At 39.2% G+C, this 24,345-nt stretch overlaps 1 protein-coding gene across 2 annotated transcripts in view; it reads right to left on the bottom strand.

Moving 5' to 3' along the window:
• scfd2 (sec1 family domain containing 2) overlaps positions 1 to 24,345 on the bottom strand; it is a 169,743-nt gene that overhangs the window by 65,169 nt on the left and 80,229 nt on the right. For both annotated transcript variants that reach the window (XM_066676887.1, XM_066676886.1), the window contains exon 6: positions 16,884 to 17,160. In XM_066676887.1, the coding sequence (XP_066532984.1) occupies positions 16,884 to 17,160 (277 nt within the window). The remainder of the gene's footprint in view (positions 1 to 16,883; positions 17,161 to 24,345) is intronic.

Below are 24,345 nucleotides of genomic sequence, written 5' to 3'. Positions count from 1 at the left end.
CAGTATTCGCGGACACTGATACAGAATGACGCAGCTATAGTAACTTATAGGACATAACTGAAGCAGCCATGGTTTCTCGCGATCGACTTGCATGGTCTTGGAGGTTGACCTGTTGATCGTGATCGACTGGTTGGCGACCACTGCTATAGGTGGTTCTATTACAGAAGGGTTCTATATGTCACCAAAATGGTTCTATTGTGGTTACGATGTCAAGTTTTTTAAAATAGAAGAACAGTTTTGGTGCCAAAGGCTGCTGTAAAGAACCATTCATAGCAAATTCTCCATCAATCTAAAGAAACCCTTCACAAGGCAAAGAACACTTTAATCATGCAAAAGGTTCTTCACGTGTTCAGGGTTCTAAATAGAACTATTTATTTTGCTAAAGAACCCTTGCAGAACCATCATTTTTAAGCGTGCACTTGGTTTGCCAAATAGCGAAAAACCCCAGAATGTGCTTGATTATGGAAGTCAAGTGTGACTGCACTCACATTAGCTGTTGTTAATATGAGTGCAGAGAACAGTTTGAGAACAGTCAAAAGCACCTTCATATAATGTAAAGGCTCGATATTAATTAAAGGTCTTTTTACAGATGCAGCATTTCCCAAACATTTAGGACCATTAGTGCACCTCAGTTAGTGGCTGTAGTCAGGGAAGGTAAGAATATTTGTGAAAGTCAAGAAAACCTAACAAGAGTGATACTGGAATACCCCATCATCCAGAAGCACTTCCAGTATTCCCATTTCACTCTTTTTAGGTTTCTTTGGCTTTCAAAAATAAATATTCTTATGCTTACTAGGTTCTAATCGATACAGCTCTGCAGTTAAACCCCGGCTACAGGTAAAGTATGTAGGTAAAAAAAGCACAAAAGCACACACACAGTTTAAAAGGACTAGAGAGTGAAGCAGTTCACACACATGTCCTCTGATGGAAACCAGCACTTGGCTTCAAAAGAGAAGACACACTATGTGTGTGTGTGTGTGTGTGTGTGTGTGTGGTGTCCATGCAGAAGGCAAGATAAAGATACATGTGCCGCACATTAGATAAGAATGAAAGGGTGGTATAGAGAGAGAGAGAGAGATTAGAGGAGTAAAGGAGAAGTTAATGGAAGAGAGAGAGAGGGAGAGGCAGATAGTGACAAAGATCTTTGAAGACAGAGAATGAGACAAGGTGTGAGAAACAGGACAGAGGGAGTGAGGTTGTAGTGACAGTGAAAAAAAGTGGAGATCAAGGGTAGAAGGACAGAAGAGAAAAGGTCAGGAGACACAGACCATAAAGCTTAAAAGACATATATATATATGCTGAGTGGAAGATGGATATGAAACACCAGCAGACGCTGAGCTGGGAAGAATTCAACATCTGCATATCTCTCTCTCTCTGAAGGTAACTAAAAGAGAAAGAAGGACAAATCTTAAGTGACTCAATATCTGAGTTTGAACTTGTAGCTGTTCTAAACCGGTGCTGTCCATTCAGAAACAAAGCAGAAGCGCTGACTCATTCGAAAACCTGGCCTTGTCCACAGAACTTTTCAGGTCTTGTCTTCTCACATGGAGAAAGTGAAAAAATGAAAGGAAATCAGTGAAAGATGAGTAGAGGGTGGGGTGATGTGAGGGAGAAGAGAACGAGATGGAGGTCTACTGCCCCCAGCTCAGGCTCGAGAAAACACAAGGACAGAAAAAGGGAGCTGCAGCAACAGATGGATGGAGGAAAAAAAACAACAAATGAAATAGTGAGTCAGTTGAAAAGATAAGTATGGAGAGAAGGTCAGAGTGGAAACAACTAAGAAGAGAGAGAGAGAGAGAGAGAGAGAGAGAGAGAGAGAGAGAGAGAAAAGAATGAAAGGGAAAGAAAGAGGGATGTGAAGGATGAAAAGAGGAATGAGCTGCGAGGGTTAGAGGGATGTAAATGCGAATGAAACAATGAGTCAGTCGAAGGAATGAGTATGAACAGAAAGATGACTATGGATAGAGGGTGAAGGAGTAAGGCGAGGGTTGAAGAGAGAGAGGAGAGAGAGAGAGATAGAGTGTAGTAGTAGGGTGGAGGAGGACGAGAGTAGAGGGGCCGTTCCCCCTGGCTCGAGCCTTGATTAACACCAGACCTCCAAACAGGAAATGACCCGGCCAGTGCCGAACAACGGGACGCCTTCCATCTGGAGCCCGCCGCTGACTAACACACACACTCTTACAAAAAAAATAAAAAATACCTTCAAACCTACATTCACTCACACACACGTCCACTCATTCAGTCATGTTCACACATAGTATATCCAGTCAAGACACACCCTTTCCTATAGAGTACTAGCATCATCTGCATGTTATGAAATGATGCATTAAATACACAGAAACTCTGTCAAAAGCATTAATCCATAGAATTGTAAAGTTGAAGGAAGCAACAACAAAATAAATCTGCAAAACAAATGATGTATGTAACTTACATGATGCTAACATGAGACTTAATGGTATTAAGTATATTTACATCTACAAAACAATTCTAAAACAACAACAACAACAAAACTTTTAACACAAATTTGACACAGATGTAGGTGAATGGACAGTTAGGAATTTGCCCAAGGATTTAAAGAACTCAAAGGATGTTTCAGACCAAGCTGGGTATGGAGGACCAGCCTACTGTGTGGAAAACAGTCCAAAAGAAATCTCTACCAACAGCTTAGTTTCATTATCTCCTTATTAACCTTGTAAACAAAGTTCTTCAGATATGTTTCATGTGAAATGGTGGATGGGAGGGAAATACATGTGAGCAGTGTTTGGAATGATTCAGTATTCACCACACAGTTTTTAGGAGTAACACTGATAATGGTGAAAAATGTTGAGTCTGAAACTTGATCACCACTGGCCACAAAGCCTTTATCACAGCAGCATCATCAATGTGTCAGTAATTAGAGGTGAGGGTTCTTTAGATTGATGGTACTTCCTATTGTGGTATTAAAAAAAAACTCGAGGGGGATGGAAAGAGAGGGGGAAAATGCACACACACACACGCACATATATATATATGCAAGGTGGGAATACACCCTGGAGGAGGCTTTAAACATATTTAAAAATAAACAAATAAATAAAACAAAAATACTAGTTAATGCAGGCATTAAACAATGCCCTTTAAACAAACAAACTAAAATTTTATTACAAAAATATCTCATCTTACACAATGAGATTATTTGTAAATACAGAACAAAAATATAGACAGTCTTTTTTTTACTCAAATAAAATAACAGTTTTACATAAGCATAACTTTAGGCCACATTTTTTAAATAATAACTTCTGAGCCTTCAATAAACCTGGAAATTTTAGAGGTTATTTGTAAAAGGATGTCAGGTTTTAAGGGGCTGCTAGTACAGTTTTTTGTTGTTGATATGTTTTTTCTTCCTATGGTCTAACATTGAGCATGGACATATAATGCAGCTAGATATTGACATATGATATAGTGTTTATATATTATACACTGTATGTGAATGTGTGGGAGATTCCAGCACAGCACTCTGAGTAGCTAGCTAGCTACTAAGGTATTTGCAGACAATTATTAACCAATACAGTGCTTGTGCCTTGTGCATATAACCATTTTTCTTAAATATCCACATCCACAACTCTGCCTCATTATAGAGCCTAGCGCCCTGTCCACACGGATATGGATATTTTTAAAAACGGAGATTCCCCTCACGCCAGTGCAGTAGGGGGCTATATCACCTATTTAATAGAGAAATGAAAACACAATGGAGCATGAGAGAAACAGAGGTTTAATCCCAAAACACTCCATGCACCCTACGTAGTGCACTATGAAATTAATGCATCTGGATCTTAACAGCGCATTATATATTTATAATACATCATTTATATTTAGTTGTATGCAGGATTCTGAACTCTAGCACTAGATAGATTTGAGTGAGGAGCTATTTGAATTTCAGCCAGGGAATGAACATTGAAACAGCATTTTCATAAATGTCAGTTTTCACAAATATCCACTCACTCAAACTCAGACAGTGCTCGATCATTCCAGAGATGGGAGCCTTTATACTCAGCCACAATGATTTTAGGCTCATCTGTGGTGGCCCTGCAGTGCACAATGTTATTTAAGCTGCTTTACTCTGAAGACTTCACTCAGGTGTGTTTATGAAACTAAAATGGATTAAGCGGAAAAACGATGATGATGATGATGATGATGATGTATGCAAATGAACAAGTGTGTACTCTCCAATTATAAAGTAGTGTCTACCAAGTCATGGACATGTAGTGTATACTGAAAGAACTGGATCAGCATGAACAGAAACAGGGCTGGATTAAGGAAAAATCTAAATCTGCAGAGAGCAACAAGCTGAGGGAGTCTGGGAAGATAAGAGGGACGATCCGCTGATAAGAGAGAGTGCTGAGGCAAGAGAGGATGAAAATATGCAGTGGAAAGTGAAGAGAGGTCACTACACTAATGGTCACAGAGGGAATGAAATAAAGGAGCAGATTTAGGGAGCAGGGGTTGGGGGGCGAGTGACTAATCATACAGCAGTAAAACTACACAGAGCACACAGTTGGCATTTATTACAGGAGCCTACAGGTCACTGGAAAGAGCTCAGCCATCAAGCAGCAGATAAAACCGATTCTCTCTCTCCATCAGTCTCACTTTCATTTGGTTCTGACAATGTGTCTTCTTTTGTCTCTTAAACCCATTCTCTCTCTCTCTCCTTCAGTCTCTCCATCTCTTTTGTCTTTCTCATCCACACCAGAAAACACTGTGGGAAAAAAGCTGCCTCTTTCAGCAATGACAGTCGTGTGCGTAGGGCCAGAGGGCCGGACCCCCAGAGAGAGAACAAACTTTCTGTCTGTGTGTTTATGATGGAGTAAACTAAATTTAATCCCCAGCGGACTCATAGCTGAACTGAAAAGTGTGTGTGGACGTGTGTATGGCATGGGGTGACAGTCCCCAAGCGTGTGTGACCCAATGTGTGTGTGTGTCTAAGCATGTGAGAGAGAGACCCCTACAAGGCCTTTTACTGTTTAGGAGCTGAAGTATTTCCTGTCACAAATAAGCACTAATGGCATGAATTATTGCCTCTAAGAAACATACTGACACACACAAATTTGTTTTTATGTACTTTGGGGCCAGTACATGGACATCCGTTTATTTTGGTGCAGAATAACCTACTAGACTGGCAAACCTTGCTTACTAATAAAAGTGGCTGGGAAAACCTTGGGGTCCTCACAATGTAGAACAGTCCATAACAGAACATGTTAACAGATTTTGGTCCTCACCATCCCTCACACACACACAAACACACACAGACACACATTTAGATGATGTATAAAAGCTAATTAAGTGGAGGTATAATGGGGGTACGCTGTGATTGGTTGATAAAGGAGATGAATACTTTCTGTCACTGAGCTTCCCTGCCTGCAGTTCCTGTCCTGAAGCTGAAGAGTATTTCATTTCCTTTAATAAAACATCCCTGGTTTTTAATTTCCACTAATTACAGCATGGCCATTCATTTCCTGCAGCAAACGAAGCAGACCCACACTAACTGAAAGAGAGAGAGAGAGAGAAATAGAAATATCTTCCTGTCACCAAGGTGAAGGTTACCGTGCCAACACACACCCCAGATTTAGTGAGGTCTACCTACTCCAACATTCTGTTCTGTTCTCAATGACCCCAAATTGGACAGACTACAGTAACCACACAACAGGTCATATATTATTAAAAAACATATTGAATACATATATAATATATATAGAATAATATTATTACATATATATATATATATGAAATGAAATGTTGCTGCCATATGTGTATTACATATGAATATCCCCAAGTGTTGCTGTGTTGCATTGTGTCTCAAATAGTTTTTTGTTTTTCCTAAGCACTGTCTGATCAAAAACTTGCATATCCAAATTGTTCTTATTACAGCAGAAATAATACACATTAAAATGTCAGGTATCTAGGTGTATCAGATAATTTTGTTCAACTAACTGTGAAATGCCAGAGCAGTTTAAATGCTAACTCTAACCCAAACCTTAATAAGAAATTGCTTAATCTTTCCACTTTGAACAATGAAAGAATAGCATTTGCTTGGTATTTTAAGTCAACATTTTTGTCTTGACACAATTTTACTTGACACACAATACTGTCATTCTGTAATTATCCAAACAAGCAATTATTTATAGATAACCTATCATTAACATCACATACTGTCCCTATACAGACATAACTGCAGTTACTCTCCATTTACTGGATTTGAATGAGTAATGTTTAAAATGAAGCACTGTGCCTCTGCCCCTACCTCTCTCTTTCTCTCTCTGACACACAGGCAAACCATGCACACATGTATGCATAAACACACACACACACACACACACACACACACACACACACACATATATATAATAAATACTTATTTAAAAAAACTGCTCCTAAAATCTAATAGATTAGTCCATTAGTAACACTTCCATGGACACACACACAGAATTAAGTGATAAAAACTCAAACAAGCAAACACAGACACTCAGAGGGTGAGAAAAAGTGGCAGGTAAATAAAGGAAGTCACCCACTCGTGACACGTTTACACACAGACCTCCCAGAATGCCCCTCTCAGAACTTTGGCCTTGACTCCATTGGCAAAGGCTAATCTCTCCTGAGAGTGCCTTGTATGTGGCTGTATGTGTATGAGAGCGAGTGTGTGTGTTTGGGAGGTCTGTCTCATACGCATTGTGTGTGTGTGTGTATGTTTGTGTATGATGTGTATATTTGTAAAAGATAAAATATGCTGTGGTCAAATGGATGAAGGGAAGATGAAGTCCGGTATTGTTTATATATGGAGTTTAATTATCTAGTTGAAACTGATCTTTCTCCTAAATTCTCTCTCTCTCTCTATGTATGTGTGTTGTCATGTTTTCCTGTCATATACCTTCAAATTCCATCTTACTCATCCAACATTTCTTCTGAAATTAAGACATTCACCCTCCTCTGCTGCAGTAAGAGCCTCACAATTCTAGGTATGCCTTACACCAACCTTGATGGCCTTGAGCCAAAGACATTAGTGAGGTTAGGTACTGATGATGGAAAACTAGTTTTGGATGACACACTCTTTCTGATTCATTTCACAAGTACTGGATGGATCTACATCATTTTCAGGAAACGGTTCCACTGCTCCTCATCTCTCTACAAGGAATTAGACTTCCCTAGCTGATATTTAGCTGTGGGCACTGCATTTCTGTTTATTTCCTGTTTTTGTACTGCATCCTCTTAGAATTATGTTTTTTAGATAAACACTCCAACGTTCATAAACACTTCACATAATGCAGTCACAGATTAGAAATATATGAATAGCTCAGTTTAGTCAAACATTTCAGAAAGAACTATATAAATTCAAAGAAAATGATTTGATTTCTGACCTAGTTTTGTCCAGTTGTGAGTGTTTCACATCATGTTATATATGTGTGTAGTTTGTGCTGGAGTTGTGTGTATTTGTGAGTGTGTGTTTGTGTGACTGTGTTTCCAGACCCCCTTGAGAAATAATGTGAGACACTCCTATCAGCATGCTAAATGTGTGTGAGACATGCTCTATTACACAGCTAGGGCTCAATGCTGATAAACAATATGCACACTGTTTATCTCACACACACACACACACACACACACACACAATGGTGCGAGGCATACAAAGCAACAGTTTAAGTTGGGTCTTTGCCAAAACCAACCTCCAGAAATGACCAAGGAAGAGAACCGGACGCCACAATTCAGCAACGTCTAACAGACCATAGCACTTCGAAACCCTAAATACTTTAGACAACAGCAGATACGATACACACTGTTTATATTAATATGTTAAAATAACATCACTCATTCCTACATTTTAATGAACCATTGCAAAAAAAAAAAAAAAAAATCTATGAAAATGTCTGTACAGTAACTGTTAGCGTTATTGTACTTCTTAAAAGTTATCAAATCTAAAAGGTCTAGCGATATTGCTTTCATCTTGTTACATTAGTCTATATTTTACATTATAATTTACACATATTGCAAACCTTATTATATAATTGACTCCCTGACTGAATAATGCTTGCTTTAAATTAACATTCTTTGTCAACTACCTGGAATGTAGTGTAGTTGTAGAGTAAAGGATTTATTAAAAATCTAACAGCTGTCCAACTATTTTCATTTCAATTTTAGAGTTTACAGTTCTCACCTAGTGTCAGAGAAATGGTTCAGTCCAGTCAGAGACCAGAGAATGAAAACTAAACCATTGGAACATTCTCTAGGCAAGAGCTGATTTAGTTCACACTAGCACCTACAACATGTTCCAGTATTCCAGTAATGCTGTTTCAGTCAATACATTTCAGATATTATAATAGTAGCCAACAGCACTCATTTTGACGAGGGCGATGATGCCTGAGGTAATGAATGTGGACCTGGCTGAGAATACGTTCAGTAAAGAACTCATTTCCTACAGAGCTGAGTTAAAACGGAACCATTTTCTTAGATAAACATGGTTTCTCCCTTTAATTAAAAACAGACAGAGAGAGAGAGAGAGAGAGAGAGAGAGAGAGAGAGAGAAAGAAAGGGAGTCTCTTTTGTAAAAGTATTTTAAAAGAGCCAGAAGCATTACGTTAATATGAATATTGAAGGTTATTCCTGTTCTCTGGTGTTCCACAAAGGTCAAAACATTTTGTCTTGGAAAACAAACAAAAAACCCAACAACCACCCACATACACTTAAATCACTGCCTTTCAATTTGAGTCAGACACTCTCTCATACCCTCTACAGTGTTCTTCTTTGCCAGCCTTTCTACATTCCTTCACCTCTTCTCCTGCCTTTCTGTTCCATCCATCCATCCATCCATCCCTCTGTCCTGAGTCGTCTTCTCACCCCACTCATCTGTGACACACTATAGCAGCACTGTCAGAACCAAAACTTGTGATGTGTACACTGTATGCAGAAAGGGAGAGCTGAACAGAAATGAGGACATATCCCCTATGTGTCGTGTGCCCTCACCTCTTTTAAACTCACTCAAGCACAGACTCTTATGTCTTATTGCTTTAGTATGGATACCTCCTAATGTAAACAAATCTTCAGTCTTAAATTCAGAGTGACAATGTGAAGGGACACGCCCTTCTGTCCTAGACCCACAGCTGATGTTGGTAAACAAACTCTAAAAGTAAATGAGAGACATCTGTTTGTGTGTGTGTGTGTCTCCAAGGTTGTGTCTTTAACGAGTGTCTGGAGATGCTCTATAATTCATCTCCCCCTAGGAAGGAGGAATCAGGGTACGTGTGTGTGCTATCTTATAAAAATTTGTGATTACTCATGTAGTCTATTTGGGCGTGTGTTAATGTTGGAATACACATCCAGTCAGATAAACATTTTTAATCTGTTAATCAAAACTCTTCATGTTTAAGGCCAAAAACATTTAAGTACAGAAATGCAGTCACGTCAAGCAAGCACAAATCAATGTCACTGTGCTCCGTAATATGTCTAAAAATAAAATCACAAACAACACAAGTTCAGTCTGCATTCTGAGCATTTCAGCAGGATGTAAAGTCATGAACGCACAATGCAATATATAATCTATAGCTTGTAGACACATGTTTATCTTCTGAAATAATTAGAATTAGAAGTACTTTATTGGCCACTGTGCTTGCACACAGAGGAATTTGCTCTCCGCATTTAACTAGTGATGCACCGATTTTGTGAGGAATTTTTGGGCTGATACAATAACTGATAATTAGCACCTTCGTGTAGCCAATACCAATATTAACATCGGATCATTTTATATTTTTGTAATGAAAGCAAATTCACACTGGATAAAGCAAAACAATTTAAAGCCTTTTCTTTAACTTTTTTCTTAGACTTTTAAGTATATTAGTTGTAGTTCATTTATATTTTTATCAAAGATTCACTGCTGGTCTGGCGCCCCCTCCAGGGTGTGTTCTCGGCTTGCGCCCAGTGATTCTGGGTAGGCTCCGGACCCACCGTAACCCTGACATGGATAAGTGGTTACAGATAACGAATGAATGAAGACTGCTGGTTCCACATGAATGGTTTCTAGAAAGGCGCTAATTAGTGCAGCACCGGGTTTGTTTTTGAGCGGAAGAGAGTATTTGTAATTGGTTTACTATAGTGTTTCAGTAATAAATTCAGACGCTGAATGATTCTATACATATTTTCATTTACTCCGCTGTGTGTGTGTATTGAGTGTCGCTGAATTTTTAAATTCGTTTTCACCATGGAGAAATGTATTCCCAGAAACTGTTCTTAGAGAATGGTGGCCCACTGATGGAAGATTGTTTGCTGGATTCTCCTGCGGCCCAGACCAGACCAGACCAGCTGCTCACCTTATTATTATTATTATATGTAGCATAATGACACTTCATTGGTGATCATTTAAAATTCAATCTATAGTTTGATCAGAGGAGGTTGGGTCCCCTTTGTGAGTCTTGGTTCCTCCCAAGGTTCCTCCTCCAGCCTCGAGGGAGTTTTTCCCTTGCCACTGCCGCCTTCGGCTTGCTTGCATTGGGCTTTGATTTAAATGTTCTGTTTTGAAACTGGGAAGCTGCTTTGTGACAACGTCAGTTGTAAAAGGCACTATACAAATAAATTTGATTTGATTTGATTTGTCTACAGAAACTGTGAAAAATATCCACACGGCAGACATTTGTTGTGTATTTACAGGCGTCGGTGCATATGCGCAAGCACAAAAAATGTGCCAAGTTATCGGTTGTAATTTCAGCTAAAATTCCAATATCGGACTAATAACAATAAAAAAAAAATCCACATATCGACAAATAATATATCGGCCGCCGATACATCACTACATTCAACCCAATCCGTGCAGTGAAGCACACACTAGTGAACACTGGTGAGCACCCATGCCCGGAGCGGTGAGCAGCCTTAGCCATGGTTTTCACCAAAAAGCTGGTGAAAAAAACAAACAAAAACAGGCCCCTTTCTGATTTATTGCCTTAAAAATGTGAAAATCCTTTCTAAACTTACAAGGAGTGCTTTTGCCTGGGGCTACTTTTTTAAAAAAAGGCACATTACAGAGCAGCAAATCAGCATAGAATGATTTACATATATTAGACATTATACACTGAAACCTGTTTGACTGTGGAGTAAAGACAATTTGAAAATGGGCATGTGACAGAGTTACATCTGGATTTTGGTTCATAAAACCTTCACCAATGTCATAACTGGACCTCAGTGAGAAAAAGAAATAGATAAGAAATATTTAGGATGTGCTCCATTTAAGAACGTTTCATGTCAGAGAGTGTGTCAGTGTTCCAGTTTTGAAGCTGATGGATGTCTGGGAAGCAGAAAGTTTTCAGAGTTCAAATGTATGTGTGTGCGTGTGCGTGTGTGTGTGTGTGTGCACGCACGCGCAAGCTGAGTGCAAAGTTGTTGGCATGGCAACCAGGTCTGTCGGCTTTCGATTTCTCTCTGTAATTGGGATGAATGTCAAAATCAATATGTTCACCTAGCTTTTTTTCTTCTCCTTTCTGTCACAAACACATACAGCAGTAATAAAAAATGCACATTTTGTAGACACACCTGTTGTGTCTGGCATGATAATTGCAGCGCAGGGTTAATAAGACACAAATGAAAGGAGAGAATTAAAGAAGAAAAAAGCAAGAAAGAGAGAGAGAGGTTGGCCCCTTAGCCAAGTACAGCAGGAAGTCACCAAGAGCCAAACATTCTTGAAAAGAACAAGAGGAAGGAAAGGCATAGAGGGAGAGGTGGACAGGCTCCAGTGGACTTTAATTTCTCCCAAATGAAATGTATTTCAAAATATGAGATATGAAATATCCAGCATAAAAAATAGGAAGAACGAACAAGACATGTTGCCTCCATGTGTTCAGAGGTGTGAAGCCAAAGCGAATGGGCCCTGGAAGAGCACAACTGGCTGCGTAAAATGAAACTTCATCAGAAGTGAGGGACTGAAACCTCTGGTCTGCATCTGGTCTGTGAGTTGGATTAACATCATTAACTAGTTCAGAATACTCAAAGTAGTTAAAGGAAGACTAATAATTTTACCTTAAAACTACAGCTTCAAAATGATTGCGATGTTCAACTGAGCAATAAAAGTGCGAGCAAAGTCCCCATCATTGCTACTCCAGGCTCAGTACTGCAGAAACTGTACTATGTAACTTCTGAAGGAGGGTAGGAAATCAACCCCCCCCTTCCTTGACTTTACAATGTTGTACAATGCTGTTACAATAACTAAACTAGGGGAGCCCAGATAGCAAAAATAAACAAATAAACAAATAAAAATATAAATAAATAAACAACAACAACAAAACTAATCTTATTTAGTGTTCTTTTAAGCAAGTATTAACCTACAATATTTGTCTATATGCACACGCCAGTTCATCACGAAGCATCACAATAATAAACAGTCACTGAGTAAGTTTACATTTCTTAAATATGAGTGACCACCTGAAACATGTCTGGAACTAGAACTGGATTTGCACGGTTATTGTATCTAGTACAAATTACACAGGTTTAATTTAGCAAAGTAAACTACATGCTACATAACTCAAAAAGTCAACGCACCATCTCTATCTGTATTAAAACTAACACACGCACCTAATCAGTTTCTTTCACCTTATGAAATGCTATGTGGATTATGAAACATAACTGCTAAAACAGACTGTGCTCACATGGCTTCTCTCACTTCCAGTCAGAGAGCACTCTGCAGAAAGTCTTGCCAATGTGACAGGCCAGAATGTCAATCAGAATTAATGGCTAAGTTGTCCTTTCATTCAAACTATTAGCAACTGATATAAATCCAGTGTGAATTCCTTAATTTTCACATAGAATCTCTGTGGATGTGATTTGATAGGAAAAGGAAAATAAGACCTAAAAAGAACCCATAGTCTGTCTCAAAACAGAATGCTTGTCGTGTCCTAAAGGAATCGGACATTAGACTGACTGAAACAGGCGCTGTGAAAGAATCTTTGCAGTAGATTTCCCATCACCGATGACTGCAGCTCTGAGAGCTTTAGCTACTGCATACAGCGCTCCATGTTAAAGTAAGCATGAGTGAAGTTCAGAAACCTTTGCGTGGGTGAGTCCTCCCTTTCATTTCCCTGCTGAAAGATAGAATTAGGAGGTAAAGATGGCGGCAGGGACGCCAGTCTGCCCGCTGACGTATGGTGTGTTTGTGTGTGTGTGTGTGTGTGCGTTCGTGCAAGAGACATATCTAAACCCACTCAGCTAATGGTTGGGCTCCAGGGGTGGCTCCACCAAGACTAATGGGCACTTTGAACTTCCCCTTGGTTTAGTTAAAACAGCAAATCAGGTTGAGTGCCTTCTCACACTGTATGTGTTGGTTTGCGTTCAAGGTTAGGAGTCCAGCTGGCAGACTGTGCAGATAAATATAAAAGGACGTATAAAACACTCATACAGCGCACAAATTTGTTTTCATTCAAAGATCACACTTACTTTAGCAATATATATTACAAAAAAAATATATATATAAAATAATATCAATTTCTTTCACCATAGCTTTTGGTTTATCAGATATACTACCTGATATTTTTCATACCTCTTCCATACCTGGATTTCTGTTTCTCAGCTACATGTCCTTTCAGACCCATTCACAATGGAAGCATGGATAGAAACACTTGTGAATGTTTTCAGATTTGAAATAAAAGTGGTGCTTGATTTCCTCCGGTCTCTTAAACATGCAGTACTGTTTATCTGATGGGGACATTTTTGTGTCTCTTAGGACAAAATTAAATAAATGAATGGTGGTTTCTGATATTTGAAATGTACAAAAGCTAGTATTAAGAAAATGATCCATTATAGAGTCAATATATGTCTATTAGTACTGACTGGAAGTGAAAACAACAAGTTTAAATAAAAAAACAAAACAAAACAGGGAAATCAACTGAAATCCTGCACTTTTTGTTGGGTGGAAATCCTATGAATGGCTACATTGTGAAGCTCCCAACCTGCTTTCTGCTTCAGTTTCACAGTCACAAATCACTCTGTATTAAAGCTTTTCACACAGACCACAGTCAGGTGGCTCGTTTCAACTTTCCGCCAAAACGACAGAAAATAAAGAAAGAGTGAATCACAAAGATCCTACACTCCTGCCATAAAATATGTGTAGTTAATTACCCGTCCTCTGTGTGTGTGTGTGTGTGTGTGTTTTTGAGAGAGAGAGGGAGAGTAAGAAAGACTGATGAGGTGTGAGGGTGCTGAGTAAGTATTTCTGTCACTGTGACGACAGGACAAAGTGAGATAAAAGCCAGGGGTATTCCCCTAACACACTTTAACCCTTTCATACACAACTATTCACCAAACACCTTTATGTCCTTTGTTTCAGGCTCATCTCTCTCTCTCTCTTCCACTGCCAACAAATATGTTTTAATGATTTACCTCATGCTAATAGGCTAAACTGTTTTTAAATACAAACCGGATTCCAAAAAATTTGGGACACTAAACAAATTGTGAATAAAAACTGAATGCAATGATGTGGAGATGGCAAATGTCCATATTTTATTCGTAATAGAACATATATGACAGATCAAAAGTTTAATCTGAGTAAATGTAACATTTTAAAGGAAAAATACGTTGATTCAAAATTTCACAGTGTCAACAAATCCCAAAAAAGTTGGGACAAGTAGCAATAAGTGGCTGGAAAAAGGAAATTGAGCATATAACAAACAGCTGGAAGATTTGCTATGCAATACAATTGCTATGCGTAAGGGTCAAGGCCGTAAAACTCTACTGGATGCTCGTGATCTCCGGGCCCTTAAACATCATTGCACCTCAAACAGGAATGCCACTGTCAAGGAAATAACAGAATGGGCTCAGGAATACTTCCAGAAAGCATTGTCAAAGCATTGCAGCAATCACAACATCATGGCTACGTAGGAGAAGGATCCGGGTACTGAAATGACCAGCCTGCAGTCCAGATCTTTCACCTATAGAGAACATTTGGTGCATCATAAAGAGGAAGGTGCGACAAAGAAGGCCCAAGACGATTGAACAGTTAGAAGCCTGTATTATACATGAATGGGAGAGCAGTCCTATTTCTAAGCTTGAGAAACTGGTCTCCTCTGTCCCCAGACATCTGTTGAGTGTTGTAAAAAGAAGGGGGGATGCCACACAGTGGTAAAAAAATGGCCTTGTCCCAACTTTTTTCATGAAATTTTGAAACAACATATTTTTCCCTTAAAATGATACATTCTCTCAGTTTAAACTTTTGATCTGTAATTTGTGTTCTATTCTGAATAAAATATTAGATGTTGGCACATCCACATCATTGCATTCAGTTTTTATTCACAATTTGTTTAGTGTCCCAACTTTTTGGGAATCCGGTTTGTATTAAATCATATTGATTATTAAATTTCAGCTGTCAATTAACAATATAATCATAAACGCTTTTATAAAACAAACATACATGAAATAATGTATTGTAATGTAATTTTTTCTAATTTTTAACAATGCCATTTGTACAGCTGTGACCCAAGTGTCTAATGGATGTGTCTGTGTGGATTAGACACAAAATTAAACTCAAGTAGTAATACTTTTCTACAGGTTCACAAGCAAAAGTGTACTTTCCCTAGTATTTTGCCAACTATATATATATATATATATATATAGAGAGAGAGAGAGAGAGAGAGAGAGGGAGAGAGTGAGAGAGAAAGAGAGAGAGAACCCTATTATGATAATAGAAATGGATTTGCAATATTTAGCTCAAAATTCTCTCTCTCTGGGTGTGTCTCTTCTCTCTGGTGTGGTAAAGCAGTGGTGTGGCTACCAAATGCATGTGGTTGAATTAGGGATGATGTTACGCTACAGGTGGTCTTGTTATAGCAGCACTGTGGCTATGTTAAGAGCTGGACCTCTTCCTTGTGCACACTAGAAAGGTAGCATTTGCAGTTTCTAGACATCCATGGTGTTTCTGTGGCATACAGAGAAGCCAAGCACAGCTAAATACTGGTCAGAAGGTTCACATATTTAGTGTAAACCGTCTAGAAAATATGACCGTCTCCAAGAGGAAAACATATAATTTCTGATTGAAGAGAATTATTTGAGTGCCCAGTTTGTTTAAATATAGACTGTTCAAAAAGACAAGCCAGCGGTGTGAGAAAAAAAACAGTGGAACTCCTCAGTGGAATCACTTTACTGTGGATGTTACGTGGGCAAGGTTTGCAACCGGATGGTAACGATGAGGCTAGAGTAGATATGCTTCTTAATATCCATATTTGAAAGATTAAACTATGAATCAAAATAGCCAGAGGGGGAAATTAATGTCTGTCGACATAATTAGTATTGCGGTGTTGTTAATTGTACTTTTATAAGATAAGACAGCGCTGAGTTTTTAAGATTTAATGATGCTTTGTGTCTGACGTCTGCCACTATTATTTTAATGAAGGGAAGACCAGCATTAGAGCCAGGACTCCACAGGGGTTTCCTGATTTAAAAATGGTATTCTTGGACAACCTAACATCCAAACATTTTATTACTGTATGAACTGAATTATTTTAGTGATAAATCTGCCATTATCCTGACACCTAGAGGCCAGGATGTATGAGAGATTCTGTACTAAACCTATGTTTGAGGCTGCCTCCATTTGGCAGATCCACTCCATGGACCATAAACTGGTCTATATATTCATAAATATTGTTTGCTTCTTTGTTGTAGCACATTAAAAGTTACTTACTGCACCTTTAACATTCATTTAAAATACTCATACATATAAATATACAGGGTTTAAAAGCTTCCAGTCAGAGAAAAGAAAACATGCCCATTTAGAGTTATTTCCCCAATACGTTGGGACCTCCTGGTTCAGTGCATGTTTAAATCTGATTTATGAAGCTTTCACAATCAGTAATTTGACTTGAAATGAATGTCTATGCATTTGACCTTTAACACTGTACCTGTAATATCCTGGAGCAAGGGGCTGAGTGTGGTCTGCTTGGTCAGTAAGAGGGTCAGTGCTCCAATCACCTCTCCCTCAACCTTCTCCACTTGCTCCTCATCCTGGGATCTGTTCTTGGTCTCCTGGGCCAGAGAGTAAACGTACACTAGCAACACCAGCAGCTCGTCTACACTCAAATCACCAGAAGCAGGATCCTCACCAACAGCAGATCCGCTGGACTTAATGAGGGGCAGGAGCTGCTTCAGAATATCAGGAAGTGCAGAGTCTCCCAGAGCCTAAAACACAGAGAGGAACATATGATCACTAGAAGCCTCATTCTAAGGATTCCTTAGTACCCCAATCCAAGGATTCCAGAGAGCACTGAGCTTGTTCTTCACTGCAGCAACAGCAAACCTATTAAAAAACATGAAGAACCTTAGACAGACGATCGATTTAGAACAACATGCAAACAGCTCCATGTCTGATTCATGTAGTGTTTTAGAGAAAGGAATGATCACACTGTAAATCTGCCCTATGCACTAGCTGTTATTTCATTATTGTGTTTCACTTGGTGTTGGTATGATATATTTCTCTCTTTAGAAATTAGAATTGACTCCTGTAACTTGCTCTGTCTTAGTTCAATGATATTTAGACTTTAATCCTGTTTGAACTGATGAGCACAAAAATGTATTCTCTGGACAATATGACAAAGCACATTTGTAAGTCCCTCTGGATAAAACAATCTGCTAAATGTCATGTAAATTGTACCTTATAGTCAAACAGTGATACATTTTACATATAATGCATATATTTTAGTTCAAGCAGGTACCCTTTAAAAGCTAAGCGATTCCAATTTGTATTTACAAACTACATTTCAGAAATATTTAAGCTTAATTATTTGCCAATTTTCTAGAATAAAAAATTAAACGAAAAAGAATAAAGAAAAAAAATCTCCTTCTACAAAATTTAAGGCGTTAATTTGAAAGTCTAGTAAGAATCACAGGGCTAAAAATGTTATTGTTACATTCCCAAGACTGGAAAAAGTACTGGATTAAACTGAGTAAAGAAAAAACATCTTAGCTCAGTTTTAAAACTATTAGATTATATACAACTCTATTAAATAAAGACTGAAAACTCCCACACAATCTGACATGCCAGCTGATTTGAGTGAATATTTCAGACTTTAGAGGGTGATTACTTTTTTTAAAACAAATTTAAATGACCCAAATAAATATAATTCAGGTCAGGTGCTGAATCTGAACACCACTCCAAATAATTTCAAAGGTCTGAGACAAAGCTCCATCAGACCAGAGAACATATGTTATGCTCCACAGACCAATACTGTGGGGCTTTACACCCCTCTTGACCTTATCAATAGCACATGTGTAACTCCTACAAAGTGTCTCATTTTAGTGACATCGCTTTTATTTATGGAGATTTTACAATCTGTGCGTACATAATAAAACTTGTTTCAGCAATTTGGCAAACATTAGACATCTGTGATACTCATACTGATGATTAATTGTGAATATGATCAATTCAGTTTACTCGTTGTTTAGGAAGTTTTGGGAGAAAAATGGCAGTAATGAATAACAAATCCACAAGTCTGGATATGAACACAGAATGTTTGTAAGTTTGATGGATTGTACAGCCAAAATAAAAACGAAAAGGAGAAACCTGATAGGAAGGAGCACAAACTAATTGCATTGTGAAAGTTAATGAGTGTGTTGTGTGTGTGTATATATATATATATATATATTCCTCTGGTAGACCACTCAGGGCTTCACAGAGCTGGAATATATAAACCCCCTCAGCTCTAATTCAGGATCAGACCGCAGACGTGAATGAGGAGAGTTTTGCATGTTTTTGGGAGATCTAGTGCAAACGTATTAAACTGTGTTTAGATTTATTGGACAGAAAAGCCGCAGTGGATAATGCTCCCCTAATTTCTCTCCAGGGGGTCAGAGATTTATCAAAGGTTTTTGTTTCCTACCTTATATAGCTGTCATCAGGAAGAGCAAGTAATATAAAGAGCACTGGGAATGCTTAAATTACCTAAATCCTGAAGTCTGTGCTATACAGAGAAGCAGGTCAGAGAAAACAGGCAGATATTTGGGTTTAAATATCGACTAATTTTTTATTAAATCATTACTCGGAACCTGACGGGAATGGACTATTAATGTTGGATTCTGGGAGGTTCAGACATTGTTTCTCAAATATTTGTTGAGCTTCAGTCGGATGTAACCAGTCGGAGGTTTCTCATATCCTGACTCCCACCTCTGGCCTACATTTATTCCGGATTTAGTTTTCTTCCCTATTGTGTTTTTATTCCTTATTTTTATTAGCATTAGTCTGGAACCCTGGAGTCACTCGTGTTGTGGCAGTGAGTCTCACAAGGTCCATAAGGCCAGCACAACTGAGCCAGCATGAGAACTACACATTATGTAGGGCTTATTCAGACCTTACGGGATGTTGTAGTGAGGCACTGGCTATAGAACAGTTCCAGTAGTAGAAGTTAGCAGTGTGCCATTCTATATGATGACTTTCGAATGGTATAAGGTACAGTTATTTGTAAAGATACACTAATCAACCATAACATTATGACCACCTCCTTGTTTCTACGTTTACTGTCCATTCCTTCAGTTCCACTGTCCACTGGAGCACTTTGTAGTTTGTAGTTTACAATTACAGACTGCAGTCCATCTTTTGCCCTGCATACTTTGTCAAGACCCCCGTAGAACACCCACAGAGCAGGTATGATTTGGGTGGTTGATCCTTCTTAGCACTACAGTGAAACTGACAGGTGTTGGTGTGTTAGTGTGTGTTGGTATATGTGGATCAGACACAGTGGTACTGCTAGACTTTTAAACACTGTGTCCACTCATTGTCCACTCTCTTATACACACCTACCTTGTTGGTCCACCTTGTAACTGTAAAGTCAGAGACAGTTGCTCATCTGTTGCTGCACAATTTGTGTTTGTCATTCTCTAGTCCTTCATCAATGGACACAGGACACTGTCATTGTAGGTTTTTGGTCTATTCTCAGTCCAGCAGTGACTGAGGGGTAGCGACACTGCTGTGTCTGATCCACTCGTATCAGCGCAACACACACTAACCCACCATCTGCAGTGCTGAGAGTGATCCAACACCCAAATCATACCTGATCAAGTATGATCAAGTATGCAGAGCAATGGATGGACTACAGTTTGTAATTGTAGAACTACAAAGTGCTTCTGTCTGGTCAGTGGAGCAGAGAGAATGGGCCGTGGCTTTAGAAACAAGGAGGTGGTCATAATGCTATGGCTGACTGGTGTATGTTTACAGTTCTGTGAAGAAGTCACAGCTGTGTTCAGATTCAAAGTTGAATGAATTGGAGCTTTTTTAGGGTTAGGTCCCAACTTTCACTTGTATTTGTGGACACGATCTACCACAAAACCCCTTACTGCAAACCTATTCAGCAAAATAAAGGCTTGAGGAAAGAAGAACAGAATATGATTGGCTTAGAGCCCAGGTAGAGTTTATGCTCGCCTGAGGCACAGCGGATTGTGGAAGCCCTTCATGAATGATCAGTTCTTTGTGCTGACTGTCTGGACGAGGACGTTTAAAGGACAGATTTGAATGAAAGAGGACATAATGCTCGGTTTACATGAGGACACACTGGGGCACAGACGGAACTCTGTGTGTGTGTGTGTGTGTGTGTGTGTGTGTGTGTGTGTAAGACTGCATAAGGAACCTGCAGTTCTCTAATACCCCTGTGGATGGATTTCATTGTAATGAGAAGCGTTTCTGCAGAGTCCAGAGCGGTTTCTCGGCCCAACACAAACACTGGCTCTCCCTCTGCCTCAGGAGAGAAGTGGACTGGCCTGGACTCGGGATCATGTATCTGAAACCTCCAGGACCTCTGCTCTGGTCTCCAGCTGAAGAACAATAAAGCCTGAGAGGGACTGCGCTAAGCACAACATTCTAAGGCTTGTGTTTCAGAAAAGAGCAATACACCTGAACAGCCACATGACTGCTCTCCGCAGTTAAATCTGTGAAGTCATTCTTGAATGGGATTAAAGCAAACATCCAGAAATTCTTGGGTAGATGTGGTAATTATTACACTTAATATACTGTAATAGATCCCCTCATATCTTAAAAACACCTGATCATAAAAGATCATAGTTATAATTTTACCTACTGCTTAAAATTACACCTTTTTTATTTGAGAATTTGTATTAGATTACATAATATATTGGTGAAATTTATATCGCCAACAATATATTTATATAAACATGAATAGCAGATTAAGTCGCATACAGGATCTGACAAGAATGCAACATTATTTATCGGCATCTAATTTGGCCGTTTCTGTGTCTGTCATTGATAAAGCAACAACCAAAATGATTGTTTACGTGTAAACCGGCAATCTTTGTTTCACAATCGTCAAGCACAAGTGTGTCTTTTGTTTTCATCATTATGGAACTAGCATCTCCAAAATCAACCCAAACTGAGCTGTGGAAAGCCATGGTCTGTTTTACTTTTTACTTTTCCAGTGTGGAAAGCAGCCTCACCAGTGTCATTATTGCCTGTTTTATGAGGCGCAAAGAACATCTTTTTGCATTTGAAGACACTGGGCTGGCATAACACATACAGTCATGGTTAAAAACACTGGCACCCATACACTTTTTTTCAGAAAACACACCACTTCTCCAAGAAAAGTTGTGCAATTACCAAATGCTTTTGGTGTTGACATGTTTATTTTTGTTTGACTCGGAAAAAAAATCTAAAAAACTAAATCTGAGGTAATTCCACACAGAACGGCAGAAATGGACTGAACAAACATATGGGCAACTCAAATTAAAGAGGATTACTAAAGTGATTAAAAAACAACTAAACAACAAAAAGTCATTTGAGCATCTGGAGCTTCCTGCAAGGCGCATGAGGCCAACCATTTTTGAACGGCTGCTAAAACAATGCCACTGAACAGCTTAACATGCTGGAGGAGGCAAACTGCCCAGATCTGTCAAATCAGCTAACAGATGCCTGAGCTCGCTAGCAGTGTGAGAAGTAATGGTGGAAATGGAGGTGTCATTCTACCCACCAAGAGATCAAGGCCAAGTTTCTCTCTAAAATGCCCTAGGTATTACTGGAGATCGAACCATTTGAGAGCGTGTGGTGCAGTTAGTAAAACAAGTGCAGGGGTGCCTTTATTTTTAGCTATTAGCAGTATGTATGTTGTATTTTAAAACACAAAGCACAGCAATTTATGAGATGAAGCTGTGCTTAATAAGTCTCTGATATACAATAAATAAACATTGCCAGGTATGGTAATGTGACTATCACTTGGACTGAATCAAACCAATTGAGCACATGCAGCAAGACCCCAAGAGTTTACATTAAATACTTGGCAGACAGCGGGCACATTTTCAAATGTTTTTTGTTTTGTTTTGTGGTCTATTAGCACATGAAAGCGACTCACGTTGGCATTTTCTTGTGGAAAAGAAAGAGTGCCTGTTGAGTTCAGTTACAGTGCGCTGTGCTCTGAGGGACAAAAAGCTGATTTGGAACACCTCAAAGAGCTGGTGAATTTCCAAGCCCATTGGGTAAGGCTGAGGACTGTTGGCCATATACACTCACAGCCAAAGAGACGGGAAATGAGCGCCCGCGCTCTTCCCCTCTCCACACAGAGATAACCACTGTGAGTACAGGCCTGGATCAGCGGGAGGAAGTGATAAGCTTTGGCAGATGACCTGCCTCAGATTGTGTCACACCTGCTCTGTGTCAAAGTATTCGTCCTCACAGATTTCCAGGCTGAAGGGAAAGTGTGGGAAACCGGAGAGTGATCTGTTTGCTGGGAAAGACAGTGATGCTCTCTCAGTGGAGGATGCTGCCTGATGCTTTGTACTGAACTTTCAGCCTGAGTAAAAACGGATAGACTTCAAACAGAGTGATGATTACAGATGATTTGAAGCAATCTTCATCCAAATCACTGTTGAACAAGACTATACAATTCATTTAACAGGACTAACTTCTCTGAATGTAGAAGAGACTATACGAGGAATCAAAACGCAAAAGATGGACCTATCCTCATAAGAGTGAAATACGAATACTTTTGAAATATGCAAAAGTAGTGTAGAATAAATGGTTCCACTCTACTACAGCGCAGGATTCATAACCTATTAAACCAGGATGACACCACAGATTTAGATTAAAAAATAGAGTTAAGAACGAGTCATGGTTTATCTGTTTACAGAGTGGTCAGATCATAATCAATGTGTCTCCAGTTGCGTTGACCACAGTCCCAGAAAATAAAATAGACGGCGCATTTCCCTGTTTTTATGTCCCTGCAAAATTCCAAATTTTTAAATCAGAAAACACATAACGTATCTACTGCACGTAATGTTAAAACATTTGTCTTCATGGTGTTGCTTGACAAGCCCATGGGTTCCCCCTGCCCCCGTCTTGTAAGCAGTGGTGTCAATGCTAGGTTACATGTGTATGAGGCGGAGTAATACTTGACAAGCTTCAGTCAGAGTGCCATTATCATGCAATATTACCAGGCCTACAATGCCTCTCAGCCAATCACAATAAATGTTGACACAGCTACAATGCTACCAGTGAAATTATAACAAATCTGTTTAGTTCAAGACATGGGAAACCAGCCCCTGCATATTTACACACTGGTACTACAATAATGCCATTTGAGCTCAACACACTTGAAGGAGAGCTATAAGTGCCCAGAGCTAGCAGATGGTTGACTAGCATCAAGCTAAGTTATTTATTTATTTGTGTGGGGGGCAGAACTAGGGTCTAAAGACTAATTCTTCTTAGTGAAGTGCAACCAAAGCATTCAGCCCCTATCCTGCCTTTGTTTGAATTTCGACAGTGCTAGCTGTTTAAAATGATGAGATGCTCCTGGCTAAGGAGACTCGACATTTGTTTCACACAACCAGACCCCTAGGACCACACTTGACAGAAACTATACTGAGCCCATTCTGTGTTGATTTGTCAGGATGACACTAGGTGTGCGTATGACATGTGGGCAGTCTGTCAGCACGGAGTCATCCTGGGGTCCGTCCATGTGAGTTATGCACTTGCCCCACACAATTCCGCTCTCCATCATACCTCAGTGAAAAAAAGGCAAGAGAAAAAAAGTGAGCGAATGCACTGCTCCAGCCAGTTTCCTCCCCTGGAGGAGACTTACTCACTTCAGCCCCAATCACGTCCCACATTTTTCTCGTTAAACATTGTGAAATGGAAACCGTGCACAACCCTTGCTCCAATTATTTGTAAGAACATGGGCGTTCTGCTCCTTGTTTTCCTTGGTGAACAAAAGATGGACAAGGGAGGTACAGAATGAGTGTGTGTGTGTTTGAAAAAGAGAGGTTAATCTCTGCTTTTACTCTTCAAGTGGCATCTGCTTAATGAAGATGACAAATTATGCACAGTTAAGTCCCAAATGTCAATACGTGCATGTGCGTTTCACAATTAACATTTTT

This window comes from Hoplias malabaricus, chromosome 7 (assembly GCF_029633855.1).
Source record: "Hoplias malabaricus isolate fHopMal1 chromosome 7, fHopMal1.hap1, whole genome shotgun sequence".
Classification (NCBI taxonomy): domain Eukaryota; kingdom Metazoa; phylum Chordata; class Actinopteri; order Characiformes; family Erythrinidae; genus Hoplias; species Hoplias malabaricus.
The sequence above is the reverse complement of the archived record's forward strand: the minus strand, read 5'-3'. Positions and strand labels throughout refer to the sequence as shown.